The sequence below is a fragment of the Micromesistius poutassou genome (genome assembly GCF_964030765.1).
Source record: "Micromesistius poutassou genome assembly, chromosome: 2".
Taxonomy (NCBI): domain Eukaryota; kingdom Metazoa; phylum Chordata; class Actinopteri; order Gadiformes; family Gadidae; genus Micromesistius; species Micromesistius poutassou.
The window spans coordinates 2169151-2192061 of NC_140272.1; the positions used below are offsets into that span (position 1 = coordinate 2169151).

At 49.3% G+C, this 22911-nt stretch overlaps 1 protein-coding gene across 1 annotated transcript in view; it reads left to right on the forward strand.

The window, feature by feature from the left end:
- LOC311339151 (SLIT-ROBO Rho GTPase-activating protein 3-like) overlaps positions 1-15342 on the forward strand; it is a 27476-nt gene extending 12134 nt beyond the window's left edge. The window contains 17 exon segments of the mRNA XM_084464523.1: positions 23-124; positions 2222-2419; positions 2583-2667; positions 3730-3757; positions 4331-4364; positions 4366-4430; positions 5228-5258; positions 5690-5750; positions 6311-6388; positions 7200-7334; positions 7610-7715; positions 8676-8903; positions 10052-10125; positions 10841-11021; positions 11745-11876; positions 12339-12696; positions 13969-15342. Of these exon segments, the coding sequence (XP_084320649.1) occupies positions 23-124; positions 2222-2419; positions 2583-2667; positions 3730-3757; positions 4331-4364; positions 4366-4430; positions 5228-5258; positions 5690-5750; positions 6311-6388; positions 7200-7334; positions 7610-7715; positions 8676-8903; positions 10052-10125; positions 10841-11021; positions 11745-11876; positions 12339-12696; positions 13969-14439 (2367 nt within the window). The 3' untranslated portion in view covers positions 14440-15342.
- The last annotated feature ends 7569 nt before the right edge of the window (positions 15343-22911 follow it).

Below are 22911 nucleotides of genomic sequence, written 5' to 3' on the forward strand. Positions count from 1 at the left end.
CTGATTGGATCCTGTGCCCCAGGTGTGCCAGGTGAGCGCTCAGCAGCCGGTGCAGACGGAGCTGTTGATGCGGCACCACCAGCTGCAGTCCCGTCTGGCCACGCTCAAGATCGAGAACGAGGAGGTGAGTGTGGGGCCCGATGGCGTCGGGGGGCCCCGGGGACGGGAAAGCTCTCACTTCAGCGGCTCTGTTCTGGTGTTGGCTCTTCAATTTGGTTTCTCTCCAGTACTATCTCCCTGTTTTGATTTGTACTTGTGCTAGGCTGCGTTTGCAATCCAATCGAGCATCGTTTCAAAGTTTAGCTTGATTGAATGCGAAGGAAGTTTTACTTTCTAACCGAAATGAACTGGAATTGTACCCTGTGTGTGTGCGCGCGTGAGCAAACGGATCCACGCTGATAACTCGCGGAGAAGTCTTCGATGGCACTAAATGGGCCTGAAAAAGGAGCTGCCCAAGCAATCAATACCTTCCCTGATTATGTTACAATCTAGTTAATAGGTAAGCTAATAAATTAAAATGAGAAACGAGCATCTTTTAAGTTTAGTGGCAGTAAATCGTAGAATGGATTGCACTGTAGTAATACGATAGCAAAAACAAAAACACGGGTTTTAATTACATTTTGCTTGTTGCATGCAATGCAATACATCCAGCAATATGCTATATCCATACATCTACCTCCATCTTACAAAGTACTTAGAGTGCACACTATCTTAGAGGAGTAAGCTTGAGTTATCCCCCATCTGACATTGGTTTGACTTCAGGCATTGTTTCTCTCTCTCTCTCTCTCTCTCTCTCTTGCGCTCTCTCTCTCTCTCTCTCTCTCTCTCTCTCACGCCCAACCTCCTGCTGTGGCCATCGCTGCTGCCAGACTGGCTATGACTCACACACATACACACACACACACATACACACACACACTCACACACACACACACACACACACATGCATACACACACCAACACACACAAAGGTCACATTTGTGTGAATACAAGTCAGTGTTTGACTGCGATGGACCACAGCAATGCACACTTCCACAACTCTCCTATGAGTCTTTGGCCGTTTCTCAATTTGCGTTCTTGTCTGTACTTGCGTTCTCGTGAAACGTCATCAGTCGTAGCCCAAGAACTGATTCAATTCAAAGTACGCATCAAGTCAAGTACAGACGAAAAACCCGGAAATGTTCTCGATGGGTTCTTAAACTTAAATATAATTTGTTTATATGTATAAGTCGCTGATAGAGGAAACCCATCGTAACGGCAACGGAAATCCCGGGTGGATCCGAAGTACGCACTTCCAAGTCCGCGAGTCCGTAGTTTGCGTACTTGGTATTGAGAAACGGCTTTAGTGTTTGTTTCCCAAATTTTATTCTGGGAAGAACATATTGTACAGTCTTTCAACTTTGACCCTAGCGGAGGTAATCAGCAGGGCTTACAGATCGCTTATGCTTGCTACATTTGCTACTTTACTGAGCAAAATAGTATATTCATCAACAAACAATGTTGAAGAAATCGATTAAATATTTCATATTGATCGTTGATAAATACACAATTTTAGTCAATGTTTGGTCAAAACTTGGTCAAAAATGTTTGGTCAGAATGATCAGTGTTTAAGAAAACGGTGAAATCTCCTGATATTACACAATTCTATTCAATTATGATATGACATTCCTCTTATGTGATTCACTTTGACCACCTGCATCTAATCCTGTCTTATAACTTAACGGCCCTGTCCTCATCAGAGGCGACTGTGTGAAACACCTCCCTTAGTGATTAACCCCTGGGGCAGGGGATTATGTCCCAGCTCCCAGTGAGCGTGAAAGGGGTGGCAGAGGGGTAGTCCCGTGTATCTGTGGGTACCCCCACAGATATCATCATGAAGCTCCACTGTATCCACGCCCCTCACGCGCAGCACTCATTATTACAGCGGTCCTCTCGCCTAACACCCTCTGATCGGCAGTGGCTCAGGAGGTTGCTAGTTCGATCCCCGGCTCCTCCTAGCTGGGTGTGGAGGTGTCCCTGAGCAAGGCACCTATCCCTAACCTGCTCCCGACGAGCAGGCTGTCGCCTTGCATGGTTGACGCCGCCGGCGGTGTGTGAATGTGTGCATGAATGGGTGAATGTCAGGCAATATTGTAGAGCTCTTTGGATAAAAGCGCTCTATAAATGCGCTCTATAAATGCGCTCTATAAATGCGGTCCATTTACCATTTACCATCCCCCAGGTGAGGAAGACTCTGGACGCCACCATGCAGACCCTGCAGGACATGCTGACGGTGGAGGACTTTGACGTGTCCGAGGCCTTCCAGCACAGCCAGTCCACCGAGTCCGTGAAGTCGGCCTCCTCCGACTCGTCCATGAGCAAGGCCAACGTGGCCAAGAGACGCGCCAACCAGCAGGAGACGGAGGGCTTCTACTTCACGGTGAGCCTCGACGCCCCAGACACGTCGCACATTAGTCGGAGCGATTAAGAGAGACACGCCTGTGGTCTGTGGTTTGTGGTTCGTTGTATGGTCGCCTTCCTGTGTGTGTGTGTGTGTGTGTGTGTGTGTGTGTCCAACGCCCTGTTTCCTGTTTACCGTGCAGAAGTACAAAGAGTATCTGAACGGCAGCAACCTCATCGTGAAGCTCCAGGCCAAGCACGACCTTCTGAAGCAGACCCTCGGAGAAGGTGAGAGCGAGTTTGATTCCCCCCCTTGGTGAGCGAGGGACCGACCGACCGCCAGTCTGCGTACGGCGGCTGAAGTCCAGGTTTAGTTTGGTTTCGTTATCGTTACCCTGGCGATAGTGTGTCGGCTGCTCGTCACACAAAGCCCACCCGTTTGAGATGTAACTTTTTTCACAATGCCATGACACATGACGTTATGTCATACATGCGTGTGTCACTCTGTGGTATGTGAACGCGTGTACGTACGTGGGTGTGCGCGCATGCATACATTACGTGTTGTTATTGTTTGAAATCATGCAAAACATCAGTCAGGGCCCGAGGATTAGTGATGACCGGGAGAGAGTAGGGTTGTGGGCTGGGATTCTTATACACACCATGCCACAGTCATCAACACACTCTCACGCGCACACACACACACACACGCACGCACGCACGCACGCACGCACGCACGCACGCACGCACGCACGCACACACACACACACACACACACACTCTGAAGACACACACACATACACAACACTGTCCCTAGTGAAGTACAGTGAGTTGTTTATGAGCTCAATGAGCCGAGCCTAAAGTGATGAAAATCATTGTACTGTATAAATCAAACCCACTTAACCAACCCAGCACACACACACACACACACACACACACACACACACACACACACACACACACACACACACACACACACACACACCAATGCGGTTTCTAGGGGCGACCGCTGAATGGCCACTGCCTGGCGCCGAGTCAAAGGCAGTCATGGGCGCTCGCACCATCGAGCAGGTCTGAATAGACGTCCCGTTTCCTCCCTTGCACCCGGCATATTTTTGCCCCGTTCTCCATCTGCCGCCCCACAATAACACCCCCCCCCCCCCCACCCACCCACCCACGCACACACTCACACACACACACACACACACACACTACTCCCTGTACAGCCCTGTCCCTGCCCCCACGCCCTGACCACACCGCACCGCCCCGACCCCGCGGCCCATTGTCAGACGGCCGTTGACTAATCTCTCTCCCTCTCTCCTCTGCCTTCCCTTCTCTTCTCTCTCCTTTCAGGGGAGAGGCCAGACTATGGAACAACAAGGTAAGCCGCCGGGGCGAGCAGAGAGTCAATAGAGCAGGCGGCAGCGCGCGGGGGGGGGGGCGTGGCGTGGCGTGGCGTCGGCGGTGATGACATCACACCGACGCACTGAGCGCGCCGCTGCGAGGCAGACGTTATCGCGTTATCCCCCCTCGTCCGTCACTCGTCTGATTTGTCAGACGAGATGATTCCCGTTTATCGTTTGTTTATGTCGCGTCGTCCGAACGCGCCGGTCTGTTAGTGTCTACCGGTCGATGGTTTGAATCCCGGCGTGCTGTTGTCGTGTTTCTCGGCCCCTCAACCCCGTGATATCCCCTTCGACAAAAGCGTCTGCCCCCCCCCCCCGCTGACTGCGTGTAAATGTGTGGAGTGTGTTTACCAATTCTTTATGAAAAAAAAGAGGTGTTTTTATTCACAGAAATACACAAACGGGATGAAAGTCAACGGTATCATTTCAATGTTTTGTTGTAGGATTCGAAAAGTAAGCTCACGACGTGATGCATTTATCCATGATGATGTAATCAGATCTCAGTGTACAAACCCTCCCCCCTCCCCCCTCCCCCACAGTCTCCCCAGGACCCCCTTCGCACCCCTTAACCCACTCCGGGCGCGGCGCTTTAGGCCCAGCGCCCTTAGGTGTAAGATGTTTAACGGCAATATGGAGACCCTCATTCAGGTATTGCCCCCTTCTGCCCCCCTCCCACCTTCCTTCCCTGGGACTTTTTTTCAGAGCGGAGCCTCTTTCCTGGGCAACGGGACCTCTGTGGATCTGTCGTTCTTATCCACACATGAGAGCACACACACACACACACACACACACCTCTTCCCCTTTCTTACCCGAGTTCACATGTTTATTTATTTTTAATTGTTCCTCTGCTGGAAGCGTCTGTTGTCTCAGTCTGGGGTCTTTCAGAAAAACATACACACTGTTCTCTTGGAACCAAATAAAAAAACAAAAACAGCCCTCCCCCTCCACCCCCCTCCCCCCCCCCCCCCCCCCCCCCACTCCCACGCTGGGCGTTGGTCTGCTTTCAACCGTCTCCCTCCGCGCTGTCTCAGCCTCCAGACATCAGCCCGCGTCTGGCTGAGCAAACAAACGAGAGCAGCGCACGCAGAGCATTGTGAAGTGGGATCAAACGGAGAGAGGGAGAGAGCGCGAGAGACGGGTGGATGAGGCTGGAAAGCTACTCACGGAGATCAATAACATGAGGCTCTCTCTGTGGGGTCCGGCAGTCACAGGGCTTTGGTTGTGGGGGCTGCAACGGTTCCCCCACCTCTCCACACCACACCTGCCCCCCCGTCTCTTCTGCTGCCTGGGCTGCCTGGTGGTTTGGGGGGCTGTTCTCTCTCTAACTCTCTAGTACTGGGGCTGTCTTTATTTTTCGTCTAACCTGTTTTGGTTCTTGCCTCTCCTCCTGTTTGTCTCCCTATCCCTCTGTCTGGCTCTCCTGTCGGTCTCTGACACCGCCCCAGGGGAAGAAGGAATGTCCGAGCTAGGAGCCAGGTACTCTCTCTCTATCTCTCTCTGATTGGTTAAGGAGTAGGGTGTTAAGGGTTAAGGGTGGGGGCGTGCTGGGAATGGCATACTTTACTTGTGTGTCTGTCTGGCTCCTCTCAGAGGGCTCTGCCTGGGCTCTGTCTGGGCTCTATGCGGCCACGCTATCATTCAGACGTGCACTAACCGTATTGATGCGCCTCATTTTGTGCACACATTTATCAAATGAGCATTCACTCCATTGATTTTTTTTTTGCTATGATATGTATTATTTACGGTTCATCAATCGGTGGATAAACTGGTCTGCCGGCGTGACAATGTCATCATGGATCATGTGCCACACACATTTATCTCATGTTACAGTGTCATTGTTTTAGCACACTTTGATCCACTGAGACTGATACAGCTTCTGAGGGTTGCTCTTGTATCCCGGTGTTCAGGAATCAGGGCAGGCCATCCCTGCGGTGGTGGAGAGCTGCGTGAGATACATCAACCTGTACGGTAGGCTACTGCTGAGTTCACATCTCACACGCTGACTTCATTCATCTGCTGCCCCTTGTCTCCTCCTTGCTGTTCTCGCTGTTGTTTTCGCAGTTTGGTGCATTCCACTTTGATGTGTGTGTGTGTGTGTGTGTGTGTGTGTGTGTGTGCACATGTGCGTGCATGCAATGATTGTGTGTGTGGATGTGTGTGTGTGTGTGTGGACGTAGATTGTGCTCGTGCATGCATGTGCGGATGTTGCGTGTGTGCACATATGAATGCAGTATGCGGGTGCATGTGGGAATGCAGTATGTGCGTGCATGTGTGGAAGGACGACGTGCGTGTGCATGCATGTGTGGATGCAGTATGTGCGTGTGTCGTGCGCGCATGTGTGGATGTAGCGTGTGTGTGTGTGCACGTGCGCATGGGGGAATGCAGTATGTGCGTGCGTGTGCGGATGTATTATGTGCGTGTGCGTGCGCGTATAGATATAGCGTGTGTGCAGTACGTGCGTGTTAGCCCCTGTGCGTGTGTGTGTGTGTGTCTCTCTCCGTGTTACATGCCCTGCCTCTCCTCTGCAGGTCTGCAGCAGCAGGGAATCTTCCGTGTTCCAGGATCCCACGTCGAAGTCAATGACATTAAAAATTCATTTGAGCGAGGTCAGTCCCTGAGCACCGGGCCCACCTCCCCTTGATCTCCTCTACACCGCATTGTGTCCACAACAACACAAGCCTCCTGGAGAAATACACTGCCGTCACGTGACCTCAGTAATGGACCCGAATGTGATTTACGCTAAATGTGCAGCTCATCGTATCGTACTCTCCGATGAATAGTGAGCATATAAACGGCGAACAGTGTCTATGTTTTTCTGTTTAAAGTTGTTATTCTTTTGGTGACATTTAGTAATTGACAACACGTGTCACCTCTATTCTAATTGGGTCCCGAGAGCCACGCCCCCCCTCCTATCTCCCTCCTGCAGATGCTGCTAAGCTCCCCAAAGCTCCACAATAGGATCCAAACTGTTGTCCTCACATTAAACATTATTTCTGTGGAGCTACTGTGGTTACCGCAGCAACAGCGTTGGAGCCGTGCAAATCAACAAACGCTTCACACATTCGACTTCTCTATTTTTATGCTGACTCTGATCAAAATAGGATCATGTAAAATGATTTCGGCAAACAATCGGCAAACATGCTTGTGAGTAATGGGCCAAGGTTCAAGTTTTTCGGCAATTCAACTGTTGTGCACTCAGCGTGTAGATCACCAGCTCCTTCAAAGGCCTGCACACCGCCGTACTGCAGGTGCAGGTGCAGGTGCAGGTGCAGGTGTACGTGTTGGTGCAGGTGTACGTGTTGGTGCAGGTGCAGGTGTACGTGTTGGTGCAGGTGCAGGTGTACGTGTTGGTGCAGGTGCAGGTGCAGGTGCAGGTTGGCAGCCCTGTGCGCCACTGACCTTGTGGGCCGCTTTCAGGAGAGGACCCCCTGGTGGACGACCAGAGCGACCACGACATCAACTCGGTGGCCGGGGTCCTGAAGCTGTACTTCAGGGGTCTGGAGAACCCCCTGTTCCCCAAGGAGCTGTTCCTCGAGTTCATCTCCACCACCAGTGAGTGAAGCGGAACACAGCTCTGTGGTCTGACCCGCCGCGCCGGGATCATTCCCTCGTCCATCCTTCCTACATTTACATTTGCATTTACATTTACAGACTATGTTCAGCCATTTATATTCATTTTATACTTTATCCAAAGTGACTTACAGTGATTTATTAAGATGCATTCAATTCTCTCTCTCTCTCTCTCTCTCTCTCTCGCTCTCTCTCTCTCTCCCCCTCTCTCTCTCTCTCTCTCTTTCTGTCATTCCCTATGTCTCTCTCTCGCTCAGAGCTGGAGTCGGGTGCGGAGCGAGCGCGCCACCTTCAGAAGCTGGTGGTGACCCTCTCGCGTCCCGCCATCATCGTGATGAGATACCTGTTTGCGTTCCTCAACCAGTGAGCTCGCTCTCTCTTTTTCACTGTCACCTTGAAACCCCTCTCGGGGTGGAACAGTAACACCTCATGGAAGCGCTCTCCAGCACTAAGCCACCCGGGGCCTTGATCTACTAGTGATTTGAGAACAGCTAGGGGCGTTGCTAGGGGCGTCGTCAAGCACCGACACGACGCGAGCTACTCCCCGGCCTCAATCGGCGCATTGCTTTTATGAAACGGTGACTGCAGACTACCTAGTGAGATACAACAACACGACCACATAAAATGTGTTCGTATATTTAAAAAAATATTCTTCCAGCAAGCGATATATAGTTCCTCAAGACAAGCAAAAAAAAATGGTTGCTAAGCAACACAGGCCAGCATACTATTGAGAGCGGTGCCGCATTTATACTCAAAATGAGTTGTTATGTGGTCGCAGGTGTGGTCACTAGTGCTGCTGGTAACTCTTTACACTAAGGGTATAGGAATGAACTTATAGTATTCATGTAAGCCCTAACTCTGGCCCTCAGCCTAACCCCTTTGCTAATGTTATTTCTTCTATTAATGATGCTTATTAATGCATTAATAGAATAGAATAATCTAATATAGTTCTCTTCATTGTCATTGCACATAGTACAGCGAAATTGAAATGTCATCCAGACGGTGTGATTCACAACAGCAACATTTTGAGTATATAATAACTCATTAACTCATGTTGATTAAAGGTTTATGGCTTCTGGTACCCTGATATAAAGTACAAAAAAGTAGCTGTGTGCACATCCCACCTTCTGGCCAGGTGCAGGACAAATAAAGTAATATAGATATTAATTTAATAAAAAATGAAAGTGAATTTTTTATTAAATTGGGTCGAAACGTTGTGAATTGTTGATGATTAAATGAATATGGGTGCTTAAGCAGTGCTGCGGACATGACATTTCTTCCCCCCTGATATAAAGTGTCATGCTTCCCCCCCCCCGCCCCCAGTCTGTCCCAGTACAGCGACGAGAACATGATGGACCCTTACAACATCGCCATCTGCTTCGGGCCCACCCTGATGCCCATCCCCGACGACCAGGACCCGGTGGGCTGCCAGGCGCACGTCAACGAGGTCATCAAGACCATCCTCATCCACCACGAGGCCATCTTCCCCGGGCACCAGGAGCTGGAGGGGCCCGTCTACGAGAAGTGCATGGCCGAGGGGGAGGAGTACTGGTGGGTGGCTGTGGTCCTGGGTGGTCAGGGGGTGGAGGAGTACTGGTGGGTGGCTGTGGTCCTGGTGGTCAGGGGAGGAGGAGTGCTGGTGGGGGGCTGTGGGAGGGGGAGGAGTGCTGGTGGGTGGCTGTGGTCCTGGTGGTCAGGGGAGGAGGAGTGCTGGTGGGGGGCTGTGGGAGGGGGAGGAGTGCTGGTGGGGGGCTGTGGGAGGGGGAGGAGTGCTGGTGGGGGGCTGTGGGAGGGGGAGGAGTGCTGGTGAGGGGCTGTGGTCCTGGGTCAGGGCTGTGCAATGAATCTGATTTTGATTTTGTTTTATTATTATTATTTAATTTTTTATATATTTGGTTTTATCATGAAATGTTTTATAGAAATTGCAAAAATGAACAGCTGGATACAAGTACTCAGTTGCTCAAGTGTTTTTTTTTGGGAGAGAAATGCTGAATAAATGCATCATGTTTTCCAACTCAAAAATATTAGGTTTGAATTGAATAATCGTGATCCTAACCCTAATTTCAATATTGAAAAATAATATGAAAAATGAAAAATAATATAAAAAAATTTCCATAATGGAGCAGCCCTAGCGCGGGTGAGCCATGCCACATGACCACGTCTAGTCAGGAGGCCGCCGCTCTAGAGTCATTCAGTCGAGGCTTTTAGCCGCAGTGTGCTGCTCATTAATGACCAGACCTATTTGGGCCTGTCTCGCCGAACAACCAAGTGACCCCCGACTCTGGATCAATAAGGTGTTTACTTATCTTATCTCATCTTATGTCTTAAAGGAGCAGGGAAGGGTAAGGGCGTCTCGATCAGGGATTGCCCCTAGGTAGACAGTGTGACATTTGGGGTCAGCCCATCTATCGCGTCTTCTCTCTCTCTCTCTCTCTCTCTCTCTCTCTCTCTCTCTCTCCCTCTCCCTCTCCCTCTCTCTCTCTCTCTCTCTCTCTCTCTCTCCCTCTCTCTCTCTCTCTCTCTCTCTCTCTCTCTCTCTCTCTCTCTCTCTCTCTCTCTCCCTCTCCCTCTCTCTCTCTCTCTCTCTCTCCCTCTCCCTCTCCCTCTCCCTCTCTCTCTCTCTCCCTCTCTCTCTCTCTCTCTCCCCCTCTAAAAGCGTTATTCAAACCCGTCTCCTGTGTGTTTTGTGTGTGTTCCAGCGAGAGCCCTCACAGTGAGCCGGGCGCGTTGGACGAGGTGGACAACGGCACGGGGCCCAACAGCAGTGATGAAGGTGAGGAGGTGATCCTCGCCGGTCTGGCTGCAGGGTGGAATGAAAGGCGACGCCGACTGTTGGACAAACATTCAGGCTGACCCTCTGAACAAGCGCTGGGTTGAGGTTGCATTAAACAAGAGTTACAAGACACAGATGTAAGCCCGTAGGTCTTCAAAGCAGGAAGGGGAAGATGCACAGGTTGTGAAGGGATAGGGGGTAGAGAGGCGTGCAGTACATGCAATACTATGTATTGTCTGTCCATATGAGGGCGTCACTGAAGAATGTATTCTGCTGCTGGGTGCCTCTTTGAGTCTTGGTGTCTTAGGTCAACATAAACATGGCCCGAGGCCTCCCCTGCTGGAACAGGTCCTCCCTAGCTAGGACACTGCTATGAGGGGTGAACTAGGGTCATCCCGTAGGAACCAGACCCTTGAGTCAGTTCATCGCCAGTTAATTGGTATGCAAATACTAATATTAGCGTTGTGTACGTTCCCAACTGACATGCACCACACATAGAACCGAAACTGCAAATTGACTGATAGGACGGTTTAAGTCCTAAATCATCGCGTCCACACTGAACCGATCTCAAATCTGGGCAACACACATAACGATAAGGGTACACGATTGAACCATTCATTACCGTTAGTTAACGCGGTACTAAGCATTAATCGTGTAGCGTTAGCATAGGGCGCTAGGGGCGTAGGAGTGTAACCCTGCGCTCGTCCTTTCGCAGAGCTGGAGCAGAGCGAGGCCATCGCCAAGTTTGACTACGTGGGCCGCAGTCCCCGCGAGCTGTCCTTCAAGAAGGGCGCGTCCCTCCTGCTGTACCACCGGGCGTCCCAGGACTGGTGGGAGGGCCGGCACAACGGGGTGGACGGCCTCATCCCACACCAGTACATCGTGGTGCAGGACATGTAGGGCGCCACACACACACACACACACAACACAGCTTTGGTTCACTCATCGTGTTGTCACCCGTCACCCTTACCCTGTCCGCCCGCCGCCGACGGGAAAAGGATGATCAACAACCCACAGAATGGGTTGTTGTGAAGCAGGCTGCTGCTGAATTTATGAATGAGCAGGTTCAATTACTACTACGCTACGGCTAATCAGTTTTATAATATAAAAATAACTCATTTTTCGTTCTACTTCTTTGGTAAATATACATTTTTAAAGATGAAAACAATGGTCAGTTAGATCAGCTGTTACCTATATACAGATCTGAGGTAGAGCTGTTTGTTCTTCAGATAGTGAGATGGATTAAAGGACCAGACAAGTACTAACGAAGGTTGCTAATGAGCCTATTAATGATTCATTAGATCAGAGATCCTTAAGCTAAGGTTGGACCCTGGCTTCATTTGCTACCCTCCTTGTTCTTCATGGGCGTGTGTGTGTGTGTGTGTGTGTGTGTGTGTGTGTGCGTGCGTGCGTGCGTGCGTGTGTGTGTGTGTGTGTGTGTGTGTGTGTGTGTGTGTGCGTGTGTGTGTGTGTGTGTGTGTGTGTGTGTGTGCGTGTGTGCGTGTGTGCGTGTGTGCGTGTGTGCGTGTGTGTGTGTGTGTGCGTGTGTGCGTGTGTGTGTGCGTGTGCGTGTGCGTGTGTGTGTGCGTGTGCGTGTGCGCGTGCGTGCGTGTCTGCAGGGACGACGCCTTCTCAGACAGCGCCGCGCACCGATCGGACGAGCCCGGCGGCGCTCATCACCACGACGACCTGAGAGCCGCGCCCAGGGGCGACCACACGCCCGAGCACCGCTACGAAGCGGCGCAGGGGAGGTAGGAACCAACGACCTACCCGCACGCCGAGGGGTTCAGGTCCAAAATCCACCAAAAATATAAAAAAAAAACTTTTAAAAACATTTTTTTAAAAACTCCTCCTTGTCAAGTCAAGTCAAGTCAAGTTTTATTTGTATAGCACAATTTTACATGCGGCTGAGCCGCAACCAAAGTGCTTCACAGGAAGTGCAGATACACAATGAAAAAAAAAAAAAAAAACCTAAGGCAAAAAAGCGCAAGAAAATAAAAGAAAAGGAAGGGTTAAAAGACAAAGACTCTAGGAGTTAAAATAGGATAAAATAGAAGAGAAATTTAAAAGGTAACTAGGGGACACTATTTGCTGGCACTTGTAAAAAGGAAACGCTAATCGAAGGCCAGTGAAAAAAGGCGGGTCTTTAACTGAGATTTATCTTTAACTTATTATCTTTTTTATTTATCTTTAACTTGTGTCCCCCCCCGTAGGGTGAGAGTGCGCTCCGACGGGGGCGCGGCCGCCACCCCCCGCCACCGGGGCGGGGGCGGGTCGGAGCACCACCCCTGCCCCCCGCGGGCCTCGGACCCCCACCCGCCCCGGGTGCTCCCGCGGCCCTGCAGCCCCCTGAAGATGGGGGTCCCCCCGCGGGGGGGCCTCATCACGGAGAGCCCCGAGAAGCGCCGGCTGGCCACCTTCGGGGGCGGCGGCGGCGGCGGCGGCGGCACCGACCGCAAGGCGCTCTACGACGGCCACGCCCAGCGGTCCTCTCAGAGGTCCTCGCCGAGCGCCACGCGCCACGGCAGCCTGGGGGACCACAAGACGCTGGAGGCCGAGGCGCTGGCGGAGGTGAGGGGGGTGACGGCGTGATTTGTGGCGTGTGTGTTCTGGGTCATGTGACGGCGTCATGTGATGGCGTGTGTTCTGCGTCATGTGACGGTGTGTGTGTTCTGCGTCATGTGACGGCGTGTGTTCAGTGTCATGTGTTCAGCGACATGTGACGGCGTACTGCGTCATGTGACGTGTGTGTTCTGCGTCATGTGACGGCGTCATGTGACGGCGTCATGTGACGCCGTGTGTTCTGCGTCATGTGACGGCGTGTGTGTTCTGCGTCATGTGACGGCGTGTGTTCTGCGTCATGTGACAGCGTCATGTGACGGCGTGTGTTCTGCGTCATGTGACGGCGTGTGTTCTGTGTCATGTGACGGTGTGTGTTCTGCGTCATGTGACGTGTGTGTTCTGCGTCATGTGACGGTGTGTGTTCTGCGTCATGTGACGGCGTGTGTGTTCTGCGTCATGTGACGGCGTGTGTTCTGCGTCATGTGACAGCGTGTGTTCTGTGTCATGTGACTGTGTTCTGTGTCATGTGACGTGTTCTGCGTCATGTGACGGCGTGTGTTCTGCGTCATGTGACAGCATGTGTTCTGTGTCATGTGACGTGTTCTGCGTCATGTGACGGCGTCATGTGACGGCGTCATGTGACGGCGTGTGTTCTGCGTCATGTGACGGCGTGTGTTCTGCGTCATGTGACGGCGTGTGTTCTGCGTCATGTGACGGCGTGTGTGTTCTGCGTCATGTGACTGCGGTCGGAGACCAGGAGCGTCTGCTCTAGTCAGAGGCGAGCAAGGTCGTAATTAAAGAGCGCCGAGCGTCCAGGGCGATGTTTCCACGACGCGGAGCCAGCGCCGACTCAAAGTGGAGTCGTTTGGGAGATTATGCAGCGAGCCAAAGATTTTCTTCAGCTTTTTTTCTTTTCCATTCGGAAATAAACGCTGAGCACGAGCGTTTGGGAGGGTTGGGAGCAGGGCTCACTGTAACCAAACGTTTTTTTTTTTACTGACGTTAGAATAGATTGCTGTGCTTCTTAACTTTAACTTTTGTAATTGTTAAAAGTCGCTGAATCAGGTGTGGATTTATCGCAAAGGAATTGCAATATCACGTCATCAACAAATTGAGATTATTGATTGCAACGTTTCATTCTGTTATTATTTATTCACCTAAAAGAAATCTCTCTCTCTCACCATAGAGGCAGGTAGACAGCGTTGCACAGCGTTGTGTTGTGCGGCGGACGACCCTTGACCCCTAACCCTTGACCCTAAACATCTCCCTCCTCCCCCTCAGGACATCGAGAAGACCATGAACACCGCCCTCCACGAGCTGCGGGAGCTGGAGCGCCAGAACGTGGCCAAGCACGCTCCGGACGTGGTGCTGGACACCCTGGAGCCCATGAAGCACCCGCGGGGGGGGGGGGGGGCCCCCGAGGCCCCCTGCAGCCCCCTGCACACCATGGTGATCCGGGACCCCGACGCGGCCCTGCGCCGCAGCAGCAGCAGCAGCTCCTCCTCCGAGACCACCATGTCCACCTTCAAACCGGCGCTGTCGGCGCGGCGACCCAGCGCGCCCCTGAGGCCCCCGCCGGTGCGCCCGGTGCGGCCGGCGCCCGTGCTGGTCCCGGGGCCCCACCGCTCCAGCAGCTCCAGCTCCTCCGGCCTGGGGAGCCCCGGCATCGCCTCGTCGGACAGGGTGTTCCCCAAGGCGCCGTCCCCGTCCCCCTCCACCTCCTCGTCCTCGTCGGACAAGCAGAGGGAGTGAGGCCGCGTTGTCTAGGGGCCCGTGGGGGGGGGGGCCCTAGACATGTACGCTGCGGAGCCGATGAGTCACGAGGAGAGAACCACGCCCTGCCCTCTGTGTTCACCAGCCAACACGACGCTCAACACCTCGCTGGTGCCCGGGAACACACACGCACGCACACACACTCGCGCACACACACACACACACACACACACACCGGTACAAATGGGTACTCATTTAGTGTTGTCAATGGGGCTGGACTGTACTGTAGGAGGACACCAAGTAAGTGGACTATCAGTGGCGTTTAAGCACAAAGGACGAGAATGTGATCGTTTAGATCATTTTCAAGACTACCTTGGGCCATGCTGGATGAAAACGGGACAAGTCTGGAAAAGTACTTTATTATTATTACTGTGTTACGTTCAGCCGGTAAAAAGCGTTTAAACATAGCAGTCGTTACGGCGCGGCGTGCACAGACGCGCTAGGCCCGCCCGTCCATCTCAGCACTATCTTAATCCACTTATCTTACCATCTTTAGATAATATATATTACCTCAAGAAACATTTAGCACTTGCTCTTATCATTAAAAAAAAAAGACGAATGCACATATAAAGTATAGGCAATCGTGCAGCATTGGTAAATTCTGTGTTTTCTGCATTTTGATCAAGTTGTACTCTTCAAGATTTATAGCACATCGGAGTTGCAGTGGAACTTGGCTAGGTAGCGGCCGGGGGCTGTTCATGTGGGGACTGTTTACTATTGCTGTTGTGTCATATAGCCTAAGGATAATCCTCTTCTTTCAAGTGTAATAGGCACGTTTAACTGAAAAGAAGCGTACTGTTAAAGGTTACTTATATTGTACAAATAACACTGTGTCATAGGAACAGGATATATTATGGTCTATAGCGTGTGTAGCGCGTTTGGTACTCCTCGCACAAACATTAACAAAACAAGAATAAATGCTAGAAATCTGCAGTGTGTTTTTCTCTCTTTTTCTACATTGCCTATTTATCTTCAATAAACAATTAACCTGCTGATCGAACACCAAAAAACAAAGACCCTTATAAAAAAAAAGGAACGCTGTTAAAAACAATTTACCTCAACATTAAAAAATGCAAGAAACCACCCACGTATATTTTAATAGGGACTCGGTGGTGTGGAGTTTGTGTTACACTGACTCATGAGAATGGTACTGAAAGCGTTCAGAATCTACTCGCTACCGCCTCCTAGTGGACAGATACTTACTCAACAAGCACTCCGAATGACCTTCTAGGGCCCCCTAGTGGCCGTAATACTACAACGCGTTGATTATGTATCAAGTTGGTACAATACAGGTCGATTTCTTATTTGCTCGTTACTAAATGGAGAAAAGTAAAATGTGGGGAAAAAAAACTAAGACAAATCTGGTCATCTAAAAGATAATGATCCAAGATCAATTCTTAACCTTGGTAACTGCTATTTCATCAACAGAAATAGTTACAAAAATGTAACAAGTGAATTAAATCCTTGCTACATTAATTCCACAAAAAATAAGAGTGGTGTTTTTGAATTGAGTGGGGATGGATGTCTGAGGCCTGTCTGAGCCTTGCTACCGGACAGCCCATTCAGGTCCAATCCATTTATGTGTGCTCATTGCGATGAAAGCGAGAATAAAATGCGATTAGGGCCTTCGCCAGGGGCCCATCCAGCAGCCAGCGAAGGGCCAGGACACCGGCTCTGATTTCCTCGGGTTCAAAAGACCTTCGCATTAAAAGGCTCTCGTGATCACTGAGGACTCAACAGCTGAGCCCGGGGGCCAGGTTTGATGGGGTAATGGCCCCTAAATGCATTAGTCTTCAGATTACCATTCGTAATTACTTTGTTGTCTTTTCCATGGGACATGTCTGTCATTCTGTGCGATCATAATTGAATGAAGACCATTTACCAAGAACATTTACTTATGAGCATATTGGTAGATCATGAGTTGCTGTCTCATTATGTTTTTATGAATTTCCTCAAGGTTTGCTCTTTCCAAGAAAGGTTATGTGTGTTCTCTTCTCGTTTCTATCGCCATGGATACCGACGATAGCACAAACAAACCCATTAACCCACAAGCAAGTGGATAAGCTGGATGGACCATAACAGCTTCTTCCCACAAATTAAGAACTGAATAAGGCGGTTCGTCTGGTTGGTGTTTTGTAATTATGTTTGGCTGGCTCCATGTTAACTTTGGTGAACAATGCTAACCGTCTCTCTCTCTATCTCTCTCTGCCCCCCCCCCCCTCTCTCTCTCTCTCTCTCTCTATCACACACACTATTAAGAAAGAATACAGACTAAAACTGTTGTAAGGAGTTATAGTTTAATAAAAAAAAGTTTAAAAAAAACCGAAACTCCCCCTGGTGCCGGCTTGGAGTGGTTCACTGTCCAGAGACTCCACTGTCCTGAGACTCCACTGTCCAGAGACTCCACTGTCCAGAGACTCCACTGTCCTGAGACACTGTCCAGAGACTCCACTGTCCTGAGACTCCACTGTCCTGAGACACTGTCCAGAGACTCCACTGTCCAGAGACTCCACTGTCCTGAGACTCCACTGTCCTGAGACTCCACTGTCCTGAGACTCCACTGTCCTGAGACTCCACTGTCCTGAGACTCCACTGTCCTGAGACTCCACTGTCCTGAGACTCCACTGTCCAGAGACTCCACTGTCCTGAGACTCCACTGTCCAGAGACTCCACTGTCCAGAGACTCCACTGTCCAGAGACTCCACTGTCCAGAGACTCCACTGTCCAGAGACTCCACTGTCCAGAGACTCCACTGTCCTGAGACACTGTCCTGAGACTCCACTGTCCAGAGACACTGTCCAGAGGTCAACCATCCCGAGACCCGCTGATGCTGAATAACAGCAGCCTGAAGTCCTTAGACCCTGTGGTGGCCAGCACATGACCAGCTCTTCGGACAGTGGACCTCTATCCAATGTCCGGAGACCTGGTCATGTGCTCGCCATCAGGGATTACAGCCAATCAGTGTTCTGGAAGGCCTTACACAACACAATGATTGTGGCTCGGCCTCCCGTTCTCTTCATCATATTTGTTTCATCGTGCAGCAGAAACAATATAAGTAGTAGTCATGTGTTTCATATTGTAGTTCATCGTTTGTCAAGTCAATGAATTGTCTTCTGATGTCAGAGCAAAACCTACAAGACCAGTTTAAATGACCTCACGTCCTATATATCATATTTTAATAGTGATTATCATTTGCTACTACCGTTGAAGCTTGAATTTATTATCACATCAGTTTATGTTTATATATTTCTATATATTTCTTTAGCATAGTTTCCAAATATTAGGAAACATGTTAGATTTTGATTTAGTGGCCTTTCACATGTTTTTGCAATCAGTGCCAAAATTGGACACGTATCTTATCTTGTCCGGGCGAGAAGCGGTGTGTTCCTATCGGGTCAAACATGGCTGCTGACATATGTCTCTCTTAATGGAATCAGGCCACTTAGTGGACTGCTGGTTTTGGTAGGCACACCGGTCTGTCTCTCTGTCTGCCTCTGGACAGACAGACAGACCATCTTTCTGTCTGATTGCCTCGCTGTCTTCCTGCCTGTATCTCTGTCCATATGTCTTTCTTTCTCTCTGTCTGTCTGTCTGTCTGTCTGTCTGTCTGTCCGTAAAACGTAGTTAGCAGAAGTAAAAGGTAAGGTAATAAGAAAGGACATGAAAAATATAAATAATAAGAACTGGCATCATCGTGCTCCACCTGACGCACCAGCGACCTGTGGAGCAGCATGTGTGTGTGTGTGTGTGTGTGTGTGTGTGTGTGTGTGTGTGTGTGTGTGTGTGTGTGTGTCAGGAGGCGGACAGGCAGAGTTTAACACACTGCAATAACATTACGTGATGGCAGATGTTCCCCGTGCGCTCCGAGCTCTGGGTAGCAGCACTGCGGCATACAGTACTGTCTGTATGTATTGATGTATGATGGATTGTTTGTTCCAACAACCGTGGTCACGTCAACACTCAATTCATGCAAATATATCATTATGGTATTATATTCTTGGCGCCAATGTAAATACACAGTAAATGTTTTTATTTAGATGTCCAACTCCACCTAAACAGTAGCTCGAACCAGGTTAAAAAAAAAAAAAGTGGCCCCAAAGACGTACAGAATAATTGTTGGATACTAAACTGAAGGCAAGATGAGGGGAATTCTCCACCTCCAAGACAAATGAAACAGAAGACACAGAAGGACGTGGTGGAGACTGGCAGTCATGTGCTTGTTTTCATTCCTCTAATGTAATAATAAAAAAGAAGAACATGACTTGAAAAAGCTTTAGGCTCTGAAGGGGAGAAGAATGGGGGTGAACTCTGCGCTCTTATTTTGAAGCGTATAATACTTAACCAGAGGCAGACAGATAGGATCGAGCCAGTGATAATATCACCAGCTGAATATTTACAACGTGGAAAAATGGCATCCATTACTGTAATGGCTTAGGCAGTTGTCACCATGTGTTAAAATGTGCGCGTCTCTATATGTGTGTGTGTGTATGTGTGTGTGTGTGTGTGTGCGTGTGCGTGTGCGTGTGTGTGTGTGTGTGTGTGGGTGTGTGGGTGTATATCTGTATGTATAGGTGTGTGTGTGTGTGTGTGTGTGTGTGCGTGATTGTGTGTGTGTGTGTGTGTGTGTGTGTGTGTGTGTGTGTAGCAAGAGGCGTTAGGACAGGCTGAAGAATTAACCAGGGCTTTGTATATAATCAGTCGGACACAGTGGGGTGACTATACCCACCACTACCTGCTCCCTGGTTTCCGTCCATAGGTTTCCACACAGTGACCCATCAAACTGGAGACAAGGAGGGGGGGGGGGGGAGGAGGGGGGGGGGGGGGAGGAGGGGGGGACCTCAAATTCCCAGAAATATCCTTGAACTTTGACAGAGAGAAGTTGAACATGGATATGTACAGGCAGATGCAAACGGGTTCGGGAGATAACTTTTTCGAGAGCTGGTGTTATCGCTGTACACCGCAGCTCATAACAAAGAACACCCTCTTGAACATTCTTAGTTATTGGACGGCTGGAGAGGGAAAAAACACATTATCCGTCTTGCGTCGGACACGGAGAAGGACATTCTCCACGCGTCGAGCGGCCCAGGCACTTGACGAGAGCGAGATGAAGGTCAAGTCTCTGGCGCTGCGGTGAATGTGCTACTTTGCTCGGTACAGGAACAGGAAACCGGGGCCCTGTGAGGTCATGTGCAGATCACGGACGAGCGTTATTAGTTTGCATCTTGTTATTTTACACCGAATAAGGTCACTGCATCGCACATATCTCTACATCCGTTCCTCCATCTGATCAACTCAACGACCGTATCATTCCTGCCCCCCCCCCCCCCTGGAGGTTAATCTGTGAACTGTTTACCTTTCATATTCTGTTGTGTAACAGTGCTTGCTTTGCCTCGGACCGCTGGCCTCACCGATGTTATGAATCCCTTGCCCCCCCGCCCCCCCCCCAAATATGGACAGGGCCAAGAGCGGCCCCCTGGGGTTTCATATAGCTAGGGTTTCACAGATCCGACGTGGGCGTGCACCCACGCTTCGCCGCCACTCTGCCGGCGCGCTGGCTGGGCTCCAATCCTGATTTCACAGATATCGTCTTTTGCCCGGTGGCTGGGATGAGATGCAGATGTGAAGCTTTCCCACATCTGACCGGGGGTAGATTACCCGGGCCCCCGTGTGACAGCGGAGTGGACGCCGAAGGGTAGAGGTGGTGGAGGCTGGGGTGGAGGCTCGGGGTGGAGGCTCGGGGTCTGGGGGGGAGTGGAGGGCTGTTTGTTTTCCTTTGGTCTCTCCCTCCTCACAGGAAGTGACCCGGGAAAGTGGACAGTGGCATCGGAGCCTGAGATTGACACACAGACACACACGGACACGGAGAGACACACACACACACACACACACACACACACACATACACACATACTTCTCCAGCAAACCAACAAATAGTGTAACTCTGTCATACACATGTAAGTCTTTAGAACCAATAAAGACATGCATTCATTTCTTCGTGTTTTCATGTGCATTCTTACCAAGGCAACAATGGTAAACTAATGATCGTGCAAAAACAATTCTGCTATGACATCTGCAGCTGGTAATAGAAACAGGACCTCTTCATGGCGTCTAATCGAAACAATATAATGTGTCTGACAGTGTTTCCAGGTTTTCCCAAACTACATTTGGTAATTGGAGCATGTTACGATGTTACAAGATACTTGTCCTGTTTCTGTGCAAAGCTTGCTGAGCCCAGGGCTCAACATTTTGCTAAGCGTGGTGACCCTAGTCTCCACTAAATTGTTATTGAAAATTAAAATACAGTTTCCAGAAATGTTATATATTGTTCAGAAATTATTAGTACAAATGTTTATTTATTAGTAACAAATTCAGACAAATAAAATAAATAGTTGTATTGATAAATTTGCAATGGCTACAAATGGATTTGAACTTCAACTTCAGTAAAGCACAATGATTGGTCCGGTTCAGAGGTCTTCTACCTCTTGATTGGTCCTGTTCAGAGGACTTCTACCTTTTGATTGGTCCTGTTCAGATGACTTGTGAAGCCAAGCAAGAGGTTCCAGGCTTCAGTAAACAGCACTGGGGAAAAGGAATGTCTGATTCCATCCAACAAGGAAACGGCAAATGTAATGACCGTCCACTTGGCTCAAGGTCAAGCTTGTTTGGCCATAACAATAGTAGAACTATATACAGTGGTGAACCAGGTAAACAAGATTCCTTCTGCAAATATTTAGGCTATGTAAATATTTACTTACCCAGCTAAACACGGAGGATAACGGAGAGACAACAGTGAGCATTGTGCGTGTGTTTCTCTGTCCATACATCGCATAATGTAAACGTGTTTGGTGCAAGACCGCGGCTCCTAACACTGTCCAGAGCCCCGGAGCTCTGTGCTGCAGTCATGCAATGGAATATATATGATGAATATATGGTACGTGTTCACAATACATCAAACTCAAACCACTCCGAAGTCGTACTCAGGTCACTGTGTTCCCAGCTCCATTTTTAATTTACGGTTGAAAAAAAACTAATCTGTTTGGACTTTTCAGGTTGTGGACAAAATGCAATAGGCCGACACTGTACTTTTGGAACAGAGTCAGCATTTACATTCCATAAACACATCAGGGGTATGAGCTATTCTCATTGGTCTTGGCCCCCCTATGTCGAGGGCTACGACTGCACTGATGTTGTCCAGACGGATACTTCTGTTCAATGTGTCCATTCAATGTTCGGCTCTGCTTATTGTCTTAGACTAACGTCTGTGATTACGAGAACAATGCCTAAAGCTATGTACGATATTTTACCGCTGTGTTTAGGATCGAATGCTCCAAATAACTTACTCCTCAGAACTCAGAAAGCCATAATAAGAAGTTTTCGTGAGAAACAGTAAAGCACTTTTTATGACAATGGATTGATGTATTTCGCTGCCCACTCCTAATACGCACACTAGACCAAATATAATGCTCCGGGCACAGATAGTGTATTGTTTATATGTCTTTTGCTTTGCCATGTTTGAAATGATGAAGATGAAGAGAAAGCCTAATGTTTGTTCACAGTTCATTTTCCTTTTTGTACTTCCCTGAGGGCACACAGAGAAAAAGAAAAGTTGTTCCATTCCGAGACTAAAGAGGTATTTATCTTGGGGCACTCCGGTGGTTCGCCGGGTAGAGTGCGTACCATTAAGGCCCAGTCCTTACTGCAACGACCGGGGTTTGATTCCTGCCCGTGGTCCTTTGCTGCATGTATTGCCCTCTATCACCCAATACCTTCCTGTCTTACTCACTATACAATAGAAATTATAAAACCTTCAAAAAAAGTAAAAAAAAAAAAAAAAGGGTATTCATCATCTCTGAAAGAATACATCCATTCATCCAAGTTTTTCAAAACTTGGCATAAAGCTAATCATAAACTCACAAACCGAGGCCTTAAAGAAAATGGCTGCCCTCTCCATTGTTGACGAGTATGCCATTGATTTTAAGAAGATGGTTATGCATGGAGAATATGAATATGAGACCACTAGAGCAGGGCTAGCAGAACAGGTGATGATTTGATAATGTACAAAGAATTTAAATGGATTTCCAGGACTACTGAAACATCATATCGTGCAATCTAAATGATTATGGCATTCTCAAGAAGGGGACATTTCTTCCCATCTTGTACAAGGTGCAGCACAGAAAATGTGTTGAAGATAATAGCAAGGTGTGCTTTTTTCAACTCCCAAAAGAAAAAGTCTCTTCAAAGAAATTTCTCCACTTTCTTTACTTTCAATTTGGGGTAGCGGTTCTGGTGTTATGCGGCTAAAAGAAATCCTTTCAATATATTTTCTAAAGGATGAAGGGTCTTGAAAGGACAGCCTTCCTATTCCGACTCCACCTCGCACCATTTCTCCTCTTTATTAGACCACTTCTCTTTATTAAACAGGAACCATGTCTGTCTCACGCAGCAGACACT